At 62.8% G+C, this 14,478-nt stretch overlaps 2 protein-coding genes across 2 annotated transcripts; both read left to right on the forward strand.

Annotated features, from left to right (window-relative positions):
- The first annotated feature begins 419 nt into the window (after nucleotides 1-419).
- Nucleotides 420-5,957, forward strand: BIRC5 (baculoviral IAP repeat containing 5). The gene is made up of 4 exons (XM_070393444.1): nucleotides 420-597; nucleotides 895-1,004; nucleotides 2,737-2,854; nucleotides 5,784-5,957. Exons 1-4 carry the CDS (start codon nucleotides 487-489, stop codon nucleotides 5,871-5,873), a joined length of 429 nt encoding a protein of 142 aa, XP_070249545.1. The 5' UTR covers nucleotides 420-486; the 3' UTR covers nucleotides 5,874-5,957.
- A 991-nt stretch (nucleotides 5,958-6,948) lies between these two features.
- TMEM235 (transmembrane protein 235) lies at nucleotides 6,949-10,173 on the forward strand. Its single transcript, XM_070395420.1, is given in 6 exon segments — nucleotides 6,949-7,065; nucleotides 7,980-8,056; nucleotides 8,494-8,646; nucleotides 9,219-9,345; nucleotides 9,847-9,937; nucleotides 10,055-10,173. Coding segments are annotated over 6 exon segments (684 nt in total).
- The last annotated feature ends 4,305 nt before the right edge of the window (nucleotides 10,174-14,478 follow it).

The raw sequence follows: 14,478 nt of genomic DNA on the forward strand, positions 1-14,478 counted from the left end.
GTTCATAGCTCCCTGAGCCAGGGCGGAGGCGGAGCCCTGGATTTCACCTGGGACATATTTTCCCTGGAGGATGCGCGGCCTCAGCACACATTCCAACTCAGCTGGCTCGGGGGCAGGGGGAGCTGGCACTAGGGGGCCCCAGGAGTGGGGCGCCCACAAGGACAACCGGAGTTTGCAGGGTGAAAGGGCTTAATACAGATGTACTCGACCGGCGCCTCCTTAAATCCATTACGAGGACTGCAGCCCACCTCAGCTCCCCTTGCACCATTCTGCTAAGCCTGCAAGCGGCAAACGCGGGACCGAGGTCGCTAGGTGCACGGGGCGCAGAAGCCCAGCCGTGCAAAGGGAGGACTACAACTCCCAGCATGCCCCGCGCACTCCCAGAAGGCCGCGAGGGCCGCTTCCGAGCTGGGCGCTCCCGACAGGCCTCGCGGCCGCCGCCAACCGCTCGATTTGAATCGCGGCACCGCTCGGGGTGGCGGTGGGATGGGTGCCCCGTCGTTGCCCGCGGCCTGGCAGCTCTACCTCAAGGACCACCGCGTTTCCACGTTCAAGAACTGGCCCTTCCTGGAGGGCTGCGCCTGCACCCCGGAACGGGTGAGACGGGGGGCCCGGGGTCCCAGGCCCGTCCCACCGGGCCCAGGCCTGCCGTCCCCTCCCGCGGGCTCGGCCCCCCTCTGGGCTCTCGGGGTGTCCCCCCCCGCGGGCTCGGCCCCCCTCTGGGCTCCCGGGGTGTCCCCCCCGCGGGCTCGGCGCCCCTCTGGGCTCTCGGGGTGTCCCCCCCGCGGGCTCGGACCCCCTCTGGGCTCCCGGGGTGTCCCCCCCCGCGGGCTCGGCCCCCCTCTGGGCTCCCGGAGGGCACGCGCCGCGGTCCGAGCCTGCCTTCCCTTGCAGATGGCCGCGGCCGGCTTCATCCACTGCCCCACCGAGAACGAGCCCGACCTGGCCCAGTGCTTCTTCTGCTTCAAGGAGCTGGAAGGCTGGGAGCCGGACGACGACCCCCTGTAAGTGCCGCCTGCCTGCCCCTCCGCTCTGCGCGGAGCTGGGCAAACCGCATGTCCAGGGAGGACGCGTGGGGCGGGAGCGGTTCCGGCCTCATTTTGCGCCCAAGCCGCTGTTGCAAGTGGACGAACCTCAGCGCCTCGTGCCGCTTCCGCCTCACAGCCTGATGGGGCCAGTGCCCCGCGGTGCGTGTTGAAGAGGCTCCTTCCTGTCGGTCCCCGAGGCCTTGGAGGTTGGACAGAACCTGGGAGCAGCTGCTGTTGTGACCAGGGGTGCCCAGGTGCCTTTCTGGTTTCAGAGTTTTTTTAAAAATATATTTCATTGATTTTTTTTTTTTTTTTTACAGAGAGGAAGGGAGAGGGATAGAGAGTTAGAAACATCCGTGAGAGAGAAACATCGATCAGCTGCCTCCTCCACACCCCCTGCTGGGGATGTGCCCGCAACCAAGGTACATGCCCTTGACGGGAATGGAACCTGGGACCCTTCAGTCCACAGGCTGACGCTCTAGCCACTGAGCCAAACCAGTCAGGGCAAGAGCTTGTTTGTTTTAAATATGTTTTTATTGATTTTAGAGAGGAAGGGAGAGGGAGAGAGAGAGAGAGAGAGAGAGAGAAGCATCAATGATGAGAGAGAATCAAGCCTGCAACCCAGGCATGTGCCCTTGACTGGAATCGAACCCAGAGCCCTTCGGTCCACAGGCCCACGCTGTGTCCACTGAGCCAAACCAGCTAGGGCTTGTTTCAGTTTCAAACCTCAAGCCTTATTGTGCTACAGTTCACACACCAGCAACCAGCCTTCCAGAGGGGCTCGGGCCCTGCTGGGTTCGCTCTGTAGGGGACGGACCCTGTGTCTGCATTCAGGGCCCGCAGTGTCTTCTGCCGGGCAGTGCCCGCGCTCTCCTTCCCCGCAGAGTCGCCTGTTTCCACCACTTCCCCTCCCGTAGAGAACGAGCCCAGTTGTCTCTTGTTGGCCAGGGAATGTGTTTGCGGTCGCGACCCGGTGTTGACGGGATGGCGTGGCGGGCACACCAGGAGCCCCTGGGCAAGGCCAGTGTGTTCTGGGGAGTGGGTCTCCTACGCGCGATGATGCTTTCATGTCCTCGTCACTGTGGGCTGACCCTCTGGACTTCTGTGCTGTGTGTTCGTTCGCAGGGTTCTGGCTCGGTGCTGGGCGCTCCGCCGCCTGCTTCCCCACGCAGACGTGATGGTGCGCGGCCCAGCGCTTCCCTGGAGAAGCCTGGCCCGCGGGCCTTATTCCAAACCAGTAGATTATGTGACAGTTCCCAGGGTATGAGGCTGCTTCACAGCATCCCTAGAGGCCCTGAGCCTGTTTGGCTCAGTGGATAGAGGGCACCAGCCCAGACTGAAGGGCCACAGATTCCATTCCGGTCAGAGGCACATCCCTCCATTGCAGTCTCGGGTGAGGATTAAAACAAAAAATACCTTGAGGGTTTTAGAGGGATCTGGACTCACGTAGCACTTCCTACTAACTGCTCAGGGCTCCAGGTAAACTCCATCGGGGAGGGGCGGGAGGGGGCGTCCACAGAGGGAAGGCGCTGCGCTGAGCCGCGTGGGGAAGTGGCCGGGGACCTAGTCCTGGTTCCGTCTACTTGGGACGTCACTCTGCTCTCCAGCGAGCAGGGCGTCTGGAGACGGAGCGGTGGGAGGCTGTAGCGATGAGCTGTGGCCTCTGCCTCCACCACCTCATTGACCTGCTTCTGTGTCGCTCCTCTAGGGAGGAACACAAGAAGCATTCGTCGGGCTGTGCCTTCCTTTCTGTCAAGAAGCAGTTCGAGGAGCTGACCCTCGGTGAATTCCTGAAACTGGACAAAGAAAGAGCCAAGAACAAAGTGGTACGTGTGATGGGTGAGAGCCCAAGCCGGCCTGCTGGGCGTCCGCAACGCCGAGCCCTCCAGCCCCACACCCTCTCGGCAGCGCGTCTGTGAGATGGCGTCTCTGTTCTTGTTTCCACAACCGTTTACAGATGTAAAGCCCATTAGCCCGGTGGCTGCACAGAAACAGGCCTGGGCTGGTGGGTGGCCGCAGGCTGAAGGTGGCCGGCGGCTCTAGGTGACAGACCAGCCTTGTTTATCGTTAGGGGACAGTCGTTAGGGGACAGGCGAGAGAAAGCTGTGCCTGAGCAGACGGGAGGAAGACTGGGGTGGTCGGTGAGGCTGAAGGCGACTATAGACACCCAGAAAGGCAGTGCTGGGGCCTGTTGTGGAGGTGACAGCACTGCCCAGCAGGAAGCCACCAGGGGGCGCTGTCGGCACTGGCGGGTGGGCGGCATTTATTGGGCATCGGGTGTTTGTTCTCCCGTCACACAGAACACTTCCAGTGATGCATGAGGTTTTATGTCTCTGTTTGGTCATAAACGGTATGAGCTTCTATAAGGGGTGGCCACTGCCACCCAGTGTATTTCCTTCCAGGTCATTTAAAATTTACATATTTTAAAGAGGGATGGAAAGTTGTTGTTTTTTTTTTTTTTAATATATTTTATTGATTTTTTACAGAGAGGAAGGGAAATGGATAGAGAGCTAGAAACATCGATGAGAGAGAAACATCGATCAGCTGCCTCTTGCACACTCCCTACTGGGGATGTGCCCGCAACCAAGGTACATGCCCTTGACCGGAATCGAACCCGGGACCCTTCAGTCCGCAGGCCGACACTCTATCCACTGAGCCAAACTGGCTAGGGCGAGGGATGGAAAGTTTAAGCTAAGCCTCGGCCCTCAAGTCTGTGATGTCCTAGGTCTGTGGCTGGCAAACTGCGGCTCGCAAGCCACATGCGGTTCTTTGGCCCCTTGAGTGTGGCTCTTCCACAAAATACCGGCTCCTCCACAAAATACTGACTTCTGCGCATGGGCCACGAAGTTTCAATCGCCCTGTACGTGTGCGCCGCACGTGGGCTGGCTCCCTAAGGCTCATCTGTTTTGTAGGCTATTTCAGCCCAGGTGTGCAGTCTGTTAGGTGAGTGCACCACACAGGGCCGGGCAGTCGTTCATCAGACGTTTTATTGAGAACCAGAGGACACGCTGTGCTGTGCTGCACCCATGCGGGCGGCGGGGCGGGTGCCGTGCTGTGCTGTGCTGCACCGATGCGGGCGGCGGGGCGGGTGCTGTGCTGCACCGATGCGGGCGGCGGGGCGGGTGCTGTGCTGCACCGATGCGGGCGGCGGGGCGGGTGCTGTGCTGCACCCATGCGGGCGGCGGGGCGGGTGCCGTGCTGTGCTGCACCGATGCGGGCGGCGGGGAGGGTGCTGGTGGTGCTGTGCGTCTGGACCCGGTTAAATGAGGTGCCGCTGCCGGTGGGTGGACAGGTCACTGCGAGGCCAGCCCACGACAGCCCTGTGTGTGCATTGCTGCCCCCGCCTTTTGGGGGAAGTGAAGTGAGGCAGAGCCGGTGTGAACAAGCCCGGGGAGAGTGAACTTCAGACGGGAGCACCCGGAGCAACTGCTTCTCTTTGGACTCGGGTTCCTAAACCTGGGGGCAGGCGGGAGCTGCCGCACAGGTTGCTCGGCCAGTTTCACTGTTTCTCACAGGAGGCTCTTGTTTCTTCAACCCCTTTGGTAGGAAGCGTGTGCGTGACGGTGCTGGCCTCCGTGTGGTGGTGCCGACATGGCATCTGTGTGCACAGGGTCTGCAAGGGCTCAGGCGCGGGTCCCTTACCAGGCTCACCACTGGCCATTTTCTCTTGTTCTTGTCAATGTATTATTTTTAAAATCAAATTTTCTTTTAAAAAAATGTTTATTATTACTATTTTTTAATCTTTACTCAAGGATATGTTTTCACTGATTTCAGAGAGAGAAAAGAAGGGAGAGGGAGAGGGAAACATCGATGGGTTGCCTCCTGAACGCACCCAGATCGGGGTTTGAACCTGAAACCAGGGTATGTCCCCACTGGGAATCAAACCTGCGATCTTTTGGTGCAAGGACAGATGGCACTCCAACCAACTGAGCCACACAGGCCAGGGCAAAATTAAATTTTCTTTTAATTTTAAAGTAAGTAAGCCACATGGCTGGTGTGGCCCAGTGAGTTGGGGCATCGTCCTGTACAGCAGAAGATGAGGGCACATGCTCAGGCTTCGGGTTGGATCCAGGGCGGGGGAGTTCGGGAGGCAGCCAATGATGTGTTTCTCTCTTTCTCTCCCTCTCTCTTTTTTTCTCTCTCCCTCTCTAAAGTTCATTTTTTTAAAAAGTACATATTGAAAGTAATTTTTAAATGTTAGAGTTTGTTCTTTAATGTGACAAATCAAGGAGAATAAAAATTAAGGTAGGGCAGCCCTAGCTGGTTTGGCTCAGTGGGTAGAGCGTGGGCCTGCGGACTGAAAGGTCCCGGGTTCAGTTCTGGTCAGGGCACATGCCTGGGTTGCGGGCTCGATCCCCAGTAGGGGGCATGCAGGAGGCAGCCAGTCAATGATTCTCTTTCATCATTGATGCTTCTCTCTCTCTCCCTTCTTCTCTGAAATCAATAAATATATATTTTTTAAAATTAAGGTGGGGCAGGCGGTCCCTGGGTGCTAATGTGGTTGTCACTTGCTCTCCGGAGGGAGCGCTGAGCAGGCGGAAGGCTGGAAGCTAGCCCTGGGCGGCGGGAGGCGGAGGTGCTGTGTTCGGAGGAAGCTAGTGTTCGACAGGGCCCTTCGCCCAGACGAGAGGAGGCTCTGCCAGGCTCGCGGGGCAGCCCGACCGGTGCTGCTCGGACCCGTCTCGCTGACCTCAGCCACACGGTGTGATTGGGAAGCTGCTGTTTCGCTCTCCTGAGTCTGTTCTTTATTTCCAGGCAAAGGAAGCCAACCACAAGCAGAAAGAGTTTGAAGAAATCGCAAAGAAAGTCCGCAGTGCCATCGAGCAGCTGGCAGCCATGGAGTGAGGCCCCGCGCGCTCCTGGTCCCGCGGAGGGTGTCGTCGCCAAGGCTCGGTCCCCAGTGTCGCCGCTGCCTGTGGGCCGTGGCAGTGACCTAGGAAAGGAGGCACTGACCGTGTGGAGTGAGAACTTAAGCCGCCGTGTTTTCTCGTGAAAGTGGGGCCACGGCGTCCTGTCTGCGCCTGGCGTTGCTGAGGGCCACGCTGATTCTCTTTCTTTGGTTGCCACGGCTTATGGATCCTGGAGGTGCTGGGGGGGGGGGAGGGGGGGAGAGAACAGGTGTGGGCACGTGGGCTTCCGGCTCACAGCCTGAGATTTATACGAGCGCATCATAGGTCTTTGCTGCTGGACGAGTAGAGGATGAAGGATGCCAGTTCACGTGCTTTTGCATCATTAAGCCTAAGCTATGGCGTGCATTTCCGTGTCCCAGTGCTCTATTCTCTCCCTTCGCGAGTCCTGTGACCCCTCACCTGCCAGGCCTGGCTGTGCTGTGTGTGTTCGGGGTCTCCCCACCTGGTCATCAGGACCTTCAAGGCTGCAGAGGGACTGTAGTGGAGCCCCGAGGGGCTGGGAGCCCCGAGTGGGTGGGAGGGACGCGAGGACTGGGTCTTGGGTAAAGCCAGCCTCTTGCTTTGAGGTTGGTTGAAGGTCCTCCCCTCTGATGGGCACATGACAAGGTTACATTTCCCCAAAACAGACAAGGAAAAGGTCCTCAGTGCCCGACCCTCTCCAGCCGGAGGAGTGCAGTGGGCTGTCCCTACCCTGCATGGCTCCACCCACGGCCGGGCGGGAGGAAACCCACGGAGCAGCTCCTGGCCTGGTCCGCTGTCCCCTTCCCTTGAGAGGGACCCACGTCACACCCTCGCCGCTGTGGGGATGACCCCTCCTTTCGCTGTTCATGCCCCTGTTGCCCAGAACCCGAGCCCCCAGTGGGCCACCTGGCAAGCGCCCCCCTCTCCAGGCCCTGGCCGCTGCAGAGCCAGCAGCAGCGATTTTGGGGGGTGGGGTGGAGAGGGGGTGTCAGGGAGTAGAGGGAGCCAGGAGGGGAGGGGAGTCGGGAGTTAATCGCTGGCACCCCTCCATGCCCCGGCTGGCCACCTCCCTGGGTGCACTGCTGGTGGCCGTGGTGGGCAGCGACTACTGGTACTTCCTGGAGGTGGTGGCAGCCCACAACCGCACAGGGCTCAGGCCGCTGTCTGTCTTCTAGAAGGGGCTGGGGGTGAGGTGGGAGCAGGTGGAGGTGGGAGGCAGATGTGGGGAGCTGAGGCTCACGAGTGGCTTCTCTCAGGGGGGGTCAGGTGAGCCTCCCACCCCTGCACCCCCATCAGGCAAAGCCAGGGCTGGGGGCAAGGGCCTGACACAGGGGCGGGCAGTAGGACGGCACCTGGGTCCCACACCGCAGTGGCTACGGCCCAGGCAGCAGGCGGGAGGGCTGCCCACTGCCGCCCTCAGCTCCCTCCTCACACACGGGGCCAGCCTGGGCGTGAGTGTGTGTATGTGACTAAGACTGTGAGCACGTGTCCATGTGTGAGTGTGCAGGTGACTGACTATAAGTGTGCAGAGGTGAGTGAGTGAGGTGTGTGTGTGTCTGTGAGAAGAGTGTGAGCCTCCCCACATCAGGGCCTCCCACCCCCACCTGCTCCTTCAGCCCCAGCCCCTTGAGGACAGACAGCTGGGCCCTGCCCTCCCTCTCCCCCTTCCCTCCCCCTCCCCCTCCCCTCCCTCGAGGCTGTGGCTGTGAATGAGTGTGAGAGACGGTGGCTTCCTCCGTGCGCCCAGGGAGGAAGGACCCAGCTTTTCATCCACCAAACAGACTTGTGCATATGTGCGCACACGTGTGTGTATGCAGGTGGGCCGTGTGTGCATATGTGGGTGGGCGTGCACATGGGGGAGTCAGCCCACATCACGTGCACCCTTTTCGGGTTCCAGCCTGTGAGTGCCCTAAGCCCGTCCTGAGCGCGCCATGTACGTCACATGAATCAAAGGTCCCGAGGGCCCAAGGCCAGCGCAGCCCCAGCTCCGGGAGCAGGAGAGGATCTGGCGGCCCCAGGGCGGTCCGCCCTCTGGCCCTGGCAGGCCCGCCCACCAGGCTGCATCCCTCCTGCTTCCTAGGGCGGAACAGCGCATCCCCTGGTCGGCCCCTTTGCCGTCAAGAACCTGGACGTCTCCGCCTCGGAGTGGGACCTCCTGTGTGAGTCCTGGGGTGCAGTCACCCCTCCTTCAGTCCCCGGAATTCACCAGCTGACCCACCGGGCCCACATGTATATGAAAACCACCCCCAACCAGCCTCGGCCCCTGCTCTCTGGTGGCTCCTGAGCGAGGGACCCAGCGCCCAGCCTACCTCGTGCCCTTTGGGTTTGCCTTTGTGTCTCCAATGGGCCACCTGGGGGCACGTGTCTGCTGCCCCAGAGCAGCCTGGGAGGTTGGGACGGTGCTAGGGAGCCCCTCACCCTGGGAGTCAGGAAGCCTTCGCCAGACAAGTAGCCACTGGGAGGGCCTGGTGGTTACCATGGGGACAGGCATCAGGGAGGCAGGTGGTCTAGCTCAGGCCAAGGCGGCCGGTGTCCTGTGAAGGTGACCTCCAGGCAGACAGGGCTCCAAGGCAGGCCCGGCCCCCCCACCCCAGCAGCACCCACTGAGCCATCCTGGTGGTCCTGCCCCTGAGCCTCATCCTTGTGTGCGGCTGGGCCTGCGGCCTCCTCAGTGCCCTGGCCCAGGCCGTCCCTCTGCTCCTCTTCACCGGCTGCTGCCTCTTGCTGGGGCGAGTGCGGGGCCGCAGGTCCTGGGATGGGGCTGGCTCTCCTGCTGCCGGCCCCAACCCCCTCTGGGCTGTGCTGACCCTGCCCACTGGGGGTTCAGCTGCAGCAGCAGTCACCCTGGGTGGCACCGGGGCCTTGACGGGCAGGGGATCTGGTTGTGGCCCAGAGTTAGGGTGTGGAGGCGTCATGAGAGAGGGGGGAAGGGCCTGAGACACGGGGGCTGGGAGGGCTTCCGAGAGCACTGAGGCTGAGCCAGAGGAGGCTGGGTGCACCCCGTGAAGTGGGGAGGGGTTGCTGGGAGGGACAGCAGCCTGAGGTGGGTCAGGGGAGTTTCAGGGCTCCAGCTGCAGGTGGGGTCACTGGCTGTGTGAGCCCGCTGGGGCTTGGGGGATATTAGGGTGCTGATGTGGGGCAGGGATGTGAGGGGACATGCACGGGGGGGGCATGGGGTGCTGTTTGCACAGGGCTTTGTGGGATGAGGTCCTGGGGTTGGAGGACTGAGCCCCCCCCTCCTGCAGGAAGGGCCAGCGCCCGGCAGACACGAGTGGTCACCTGCCCCTCCCCAGGCGCCCTGACGCTGGCGGGCTGTCAGCTGCTCGCACAGGGCCTTCACGGAGGCGCACCTGGCCTTCCCGGAGGAGGCCCGCCAGTATGGCGCCCGGCACATGCAGGATGTGGGCATCCGCTTTGGCTGGCCCCTTGCCCTGGCCTGGGGCTCAGTGGGGTCCTCCTGCTCGCGGCCGCCCGGCCCTCAGCCTGAGCTGGCGGCCTGCACTCTGTGGTCATCTAAGTCCCACCGGCAGGCCGACAGGGGAGAGGCTGGGTTTCCCACCCCATCCTGGGGCTGGGTCCTGGCTGGGAGGGGTCCTGGTCGGGCAGGGACGGGACAGGAATCAGGCTGCTCTTGCAGACGCGGGGCTCCCCTGCCCTGTGTAGGCCGTCCGTCCGTCAGCACTAACTGGTTGCCTCCTGCGGAGACGAGAAAGTGAGTCCCAAAGGAAGCAGGCGCCCAAGGGGGGAGTGTGGTGGAGTGGGGAGGGGTGCTCAGCGGCCCCTCTGCCATCGGTCCTGGTGGCCACCACTGCCCCGGTCCTAGGGGCCTGGGTCAGGTGGAGCAGCTGCCCGTTTGGGGGAGGAGGGAGTTGGAGAGAGAGGCAGGTGCGGCTGTTTATCCCATCCGCCAGTCGCCTAACAATACTAACCACTCACCCATTTCACAGATGGGGAGACTAAGGCCCGGCTCCCCGCAGAGCAAACGGCAGAGCCAGAGGCCCTCGCTGCTGGCGGGACTCGTGGGCCCCCCAGGCCTTGGTGGGGCAGGAGGGCCTGAGGGCCTGGGTCCGCGGTGCAGGCTGGCACTGGGTGAGGTGCACTCGGGCTCCTCCCTGGTTTTCGGGCCTGTCCTGTCCTTGTGTGGCTGCTCCTGAGGCCCTGGGGACCCTGACGACCCATCGCGGCTTCTGGGGCGAGTCTGCAATGTGCAGGGCCCGGTGGGCACCCGCACGGCAGGTGTGGACGTGGCAGGGGAAGGCGAAGGGGCTGCTTAGCACGCAGGGGCCAGGCTGCCAGGTGGCGGAGCCAGGGCTGGGTTGGGCCGCAGGTGTATTGAGTGGAGGCTGTGGGGCGAATTGGTTCCCGGGCCACAGGCACAGAAGAGGCCGCTTGGAGGGCCGGACGGGAGATGGGCGGCCGGCCCACACCGGGCCGCGAGGTCAGAGGACTGAGACACGCTCCCTTTCCTGGAGGTGGAGAAGTCGGGGTACCGAGGAGAAGGTCCCAGGGACTGTGCGGTAGGAGAAGCCCCAAGCCGCCCCGTTCTAGGGCTTCCTGAGTCGGGTGTGTGCTGGGGGGACGGCGGCCTCTCTTGCCTTGGTCTCCCCTCCCCGTCTCCCCTGTTGCTGTAGAGGTTACAGGAAGCTCCGGGGCACGGGGCTGGGCCAAACGGGGGGGAGGGGGCTGAGGGGCTCCGTCCTGTGGCTGAGTTAGCATTACACTCCCTGTAGCAGCCCTGCCGCCTGCCGTGTAGTCCTGGATGAGTCAGCTTGAGCAGGTGCAAATTGCCTTTTCTCTCTCAAGTTCCCAGGCCCTAGTGGTGTGCTCAGTGGTTAGAGCGCTGGCCTTTAGACTACAGTGTCCTGGGTTTGATTCCGGTCAAGGGCACGTACCTCGTTGCAGGCTTGATTCCCAGTCCTGGTCATGTTTCTCTGTCTCTCCCCCTCTCTAAAAATCAATGGAAAAATATCCTCAGGTGAGGATTCACCTAAAAACAAAAAAGTTTTCAGAATAGATAACGAGCACCTGTGGCTCACAAGCAGCGCAAGGGCCGCGGCACCGTCACAGCCGTGTGCGTGCGTGCGTGCCCACCCATCCAGAGACCTCGTCTGCAAACACAAGCTCCTTATTCCAGGTGGGCACAGGCGGGCTATGGGGGGGACCCGGGGGAGTGTCCCCCTGTCAGATCCAGGGCCTGGCTTTGGGGCAGGTCTCTCGCTTCTGAGGCCTCACTTCTGCCTCCCCTCGGCCCCCGCTGCTGTGGGTGTTCTCCAGGCCAATGAGCTCCCACTCCCGTGGCAGGGGCTCCCGACGCCCCGTGTGACTGACCATCCTCTCCAGCTCGGCCAGGTCCAGGGGCAGGTCCAGGAGGGGGTGCAAGTGTGTGCCGGCCACCTGCAGGGGTGTGGGCGGGGCATGGACGGGCAGGTCCAGGGACCGCCTTACTCGGTCCTGAATGCTCCTCCCCTGCTCCGGTTGTGGAGCCTTTCCCGAGCTGTGGACATGGGCACAGACATCCCAGCTATGGAGGCGGACGAAAGGACCCCCTCTGTCCCCCCCCCCCCCCCCCCCCCCCCCACTTCTGAGAGAGTGTTTGCTGCGCACCCAGTGCTCGGAGCGCCCACTAGAGTGCAGCAGGGCACCGAGCTCCGCGTGTCTGAGCGGCTGGCCTGAGCCTCGGCTGCCCCGGTGTGGTCAACCTGGGAACGGCTCTCCTCGCTACCAAAGAGCCCGGCGCAGGTCCCAGCCCCGCGCCTGGGAGGCCGGTTCCCACAGGAGCGCTGAGCGCCCTGCACGGGGCCCCGGCTGCTCACAGGTGTGGAGGTGACACTCCTGTCCGAGGGACACATCCCTGAGAGACACAGGTGGGGACAGTGTTGGCACAGAGTCCAAGGGGACCCTCTGCCCCACCCAGCTGGCCAGGCTGAGCTCCAGGCCACAGCTGACTCCCAAGTGCCTTCTGCCAATTAGGGCACAGCGTCCCTCAAGATACCACACTGTCCTGTGCCGGGAGGCGGTCCCACTAAACCACAGAGCCCAGGACAGCCATCCCGCGAATCGCCGGGCCTTGCATAGCTTGCACCCCTGTGCCTGAGGCCCACCTACAGGGCGTCTCCTGCTCCCAGGGGGACCAGCAGCTGGGGCACAGGCATCAGCTGGGCCCCAGCAGGAAACAGAGGGCACAGGGGCACTGGCAAACAGGAGAGTTTAAAAAGGGACTGTCTGCGGCTGGCATGGGTGGGTGGGCTCCATGGAGGTCTGCTCACCCCAGCAGCTGGCAGCCTTTTTCTGCAGCTCGGAGGGAAGGAATGGGGTGGGGGGAGGCAAAGAGGCTCCACCAACAATGGCTCTCGCCCAGAGCCACTCTGCTAAGTGCTCCCCTTGGGGTACAACCCTGAGCCCCGTGCCCAGAGCAGGAACCGTGCCTGGGACTGTGCTGAGTGACGAGCTGGACCGGGGCCCCAGTCTGCCAGCTACACAGTCTGTGGTCTTAGTGACCAGGTTCCCAGGTCCGGGGGCCCCTCATCTACCCTCTGCTTCCCACCTCCTCCTGGGCCATGGCCCCCCCGACATTGAAACTCTGTGGTTTGAACCCCCTGACCCACCCAGACCTCACACCTGTCTCACTTCCTTTCCCATCAGCCCCTGCAGGTGGGGCCCTGCGGTTTCTCTGCTGACTTCCTCTCCCAGAACAGAAGGGCTGGAGCCACAGAAGGGGAGACTGGGGGGCTGGGGGCGGGGCTCCTGGCTCCTCTCTCCTGTGGCATCGAGTCTGAAGCCGTGAGCATAGCATTCAAAGCTGGTGGGACCTGTCTCTGCTTTGCCCTCTGGGCTAGGGTGCTCCCCCCCGCCCCCCAGCCAGCCACATTCCCCACCGTATCCTGAACTCCTCTCTCACCACCATGCTTCTGCTTCTGCAGTTTCCCGCCCAGTGAGCCAGCATTTCCTTCCCGCTGTCCCAGCCCCCCCCCCCCCCCCCCCAGGTCCCAAGGCGCCTGTGGACGCCGGCAAGCCCAGCACCTCCCCCGCGGGTGGCTGGCAGCGACTGTTTATGCATGAGGCTGCCTGCTGAGCAGTGGGCTCAGCATCTTTGAAGTTCCAGGCAGCAGTGGGTGTCGGCTGGGTGCCTGATCAGCCCCAGTCACCACCTGACCCCACAGGCAGGTCCTCGGGGCTCCAGTGGCAACTCTGTGGCTTGTGGCTGGCACAGCTGAGGGTGGCACACACCTGGCGGCTGCAGTGGTTCCCTGTGGCAGCAGCTGAGGTGATTCGAACTTTTTCCTCGGGGTGCAGCCTGCAGAACCCTCTTTGCTGTTAGTTTACTGTTTGTCTTCATGGGGAAGGCGGTGGGTACAGGACAAGAGCTATAGGCTTTAGAGTGAGAAGGCCTGGGGTCAAATCCTACTTTGCCACTTACGAGGGATGGGACCTTGAGCCCCTCACTTAGCGTCTCAGAGCCCCTCAGCAAAATGGGGTAACGCCCACCTCATTGGGTGCGTGGGGACACCTTGTGCACAGAGATCACCTGGGGACGCTGCTAACGTGCAGATTCTGGCTCAGCAGGTCCGGTGTGGGCCCGAGAAGCCGAGTTTCTACCACACCTGCAGGTGATGGGCCCGACTGAGCTGCAGGGACGAGAGCGCAAAGCCTCGCCTGCCTGCAGCGGGGTCGCCACCCTGTGCGCCCCAGGCCGCCTCTCCCGCCAGCACCACGGACAGCGCACGGGGGTCGCTGTGACGACCCCATAGGTCCTGGCCTCGGGCCAGGCTCACCAGGGACGGTGGGGGCCATAGTCGTCGCCCCGTATGAGCGCCTCGACCTCATTGCGCCTCCCGCCCGGCCCGGGCGTGGTCACCGTGTGGCTCTGCAGGTCCACCACGTGCGCGGACCCCCGCCCGGCTCCCCGCAACCTGCAGGCCCCTCGTCAATGGGCCGCGGCCCGGGTCAGTCCACGAAGCCTGGCGGGGGCAGCGCCCGACCCCTCCCCGACTTTCCCGGGCCAGGGCGACCGGGAACGTCGGGGTCAGCGCCGTAGGACTTCACAGATTTCCGATGCCGCTGACCTGGGCCAAAGGTGAACACCATGGCATGCCGGGAGTTGTAGTTCGGACTCACTCGCTGCAGGCATCGCGCGAGCCTGAATGGAGGGCCGCGCGGCGTGCTGGGAGTTGTAGTTCGGGCTTGGTCGCGGCGGGGTGGGGCTGGGAGACCCTGGGATGCAGCGGAGGGAAGGTTGTGCTACGAGGCAAGGCAGACTTTCCTAATGCGGACGCCCTGCGGCTCCTGCCGCTTCCCGGAGCGCAGTGAGGCCCCCCCCCCCCCAGCCCTGGGAGACAAGTACCGCCATCCTGGCCTTGCAGGTGGGGACACTGGGACACCGGGAGCTAAGGACCGAGCCTGAGGCCACTTGCTGAGGAAGCGGCCATCTGGCCGTCTTCAGAGTCCAGCTCTGAGCCACCGTGTTACGTTGTCTGAAAAGCAGCTTCGCACCCTTTATGTTTTCAGGACAGACTTGTTGCGCGCCTGCGCCTGCCTCTGTCCAGGTGCCAGGACACGGTGATGGTGCAGCCAGGCTGAGC

This window comes from Myotis yumanensis, unplaced genomic scaffold, assembly GCF_028538775.1.
Source record: "Myotis yumanensis isolate MYYU_CA2020_CCGP unplaced genomic scaffold, mMyoYum1.0.hap1 SCAF_16, whole genome shotgun sequence".
Lineage (NCBI taxonomy): Eukaryota > Metazoa > Chordata > Mammalia > Chiroptera > Vespertilionidae > Myotis > Myotis yumanensis.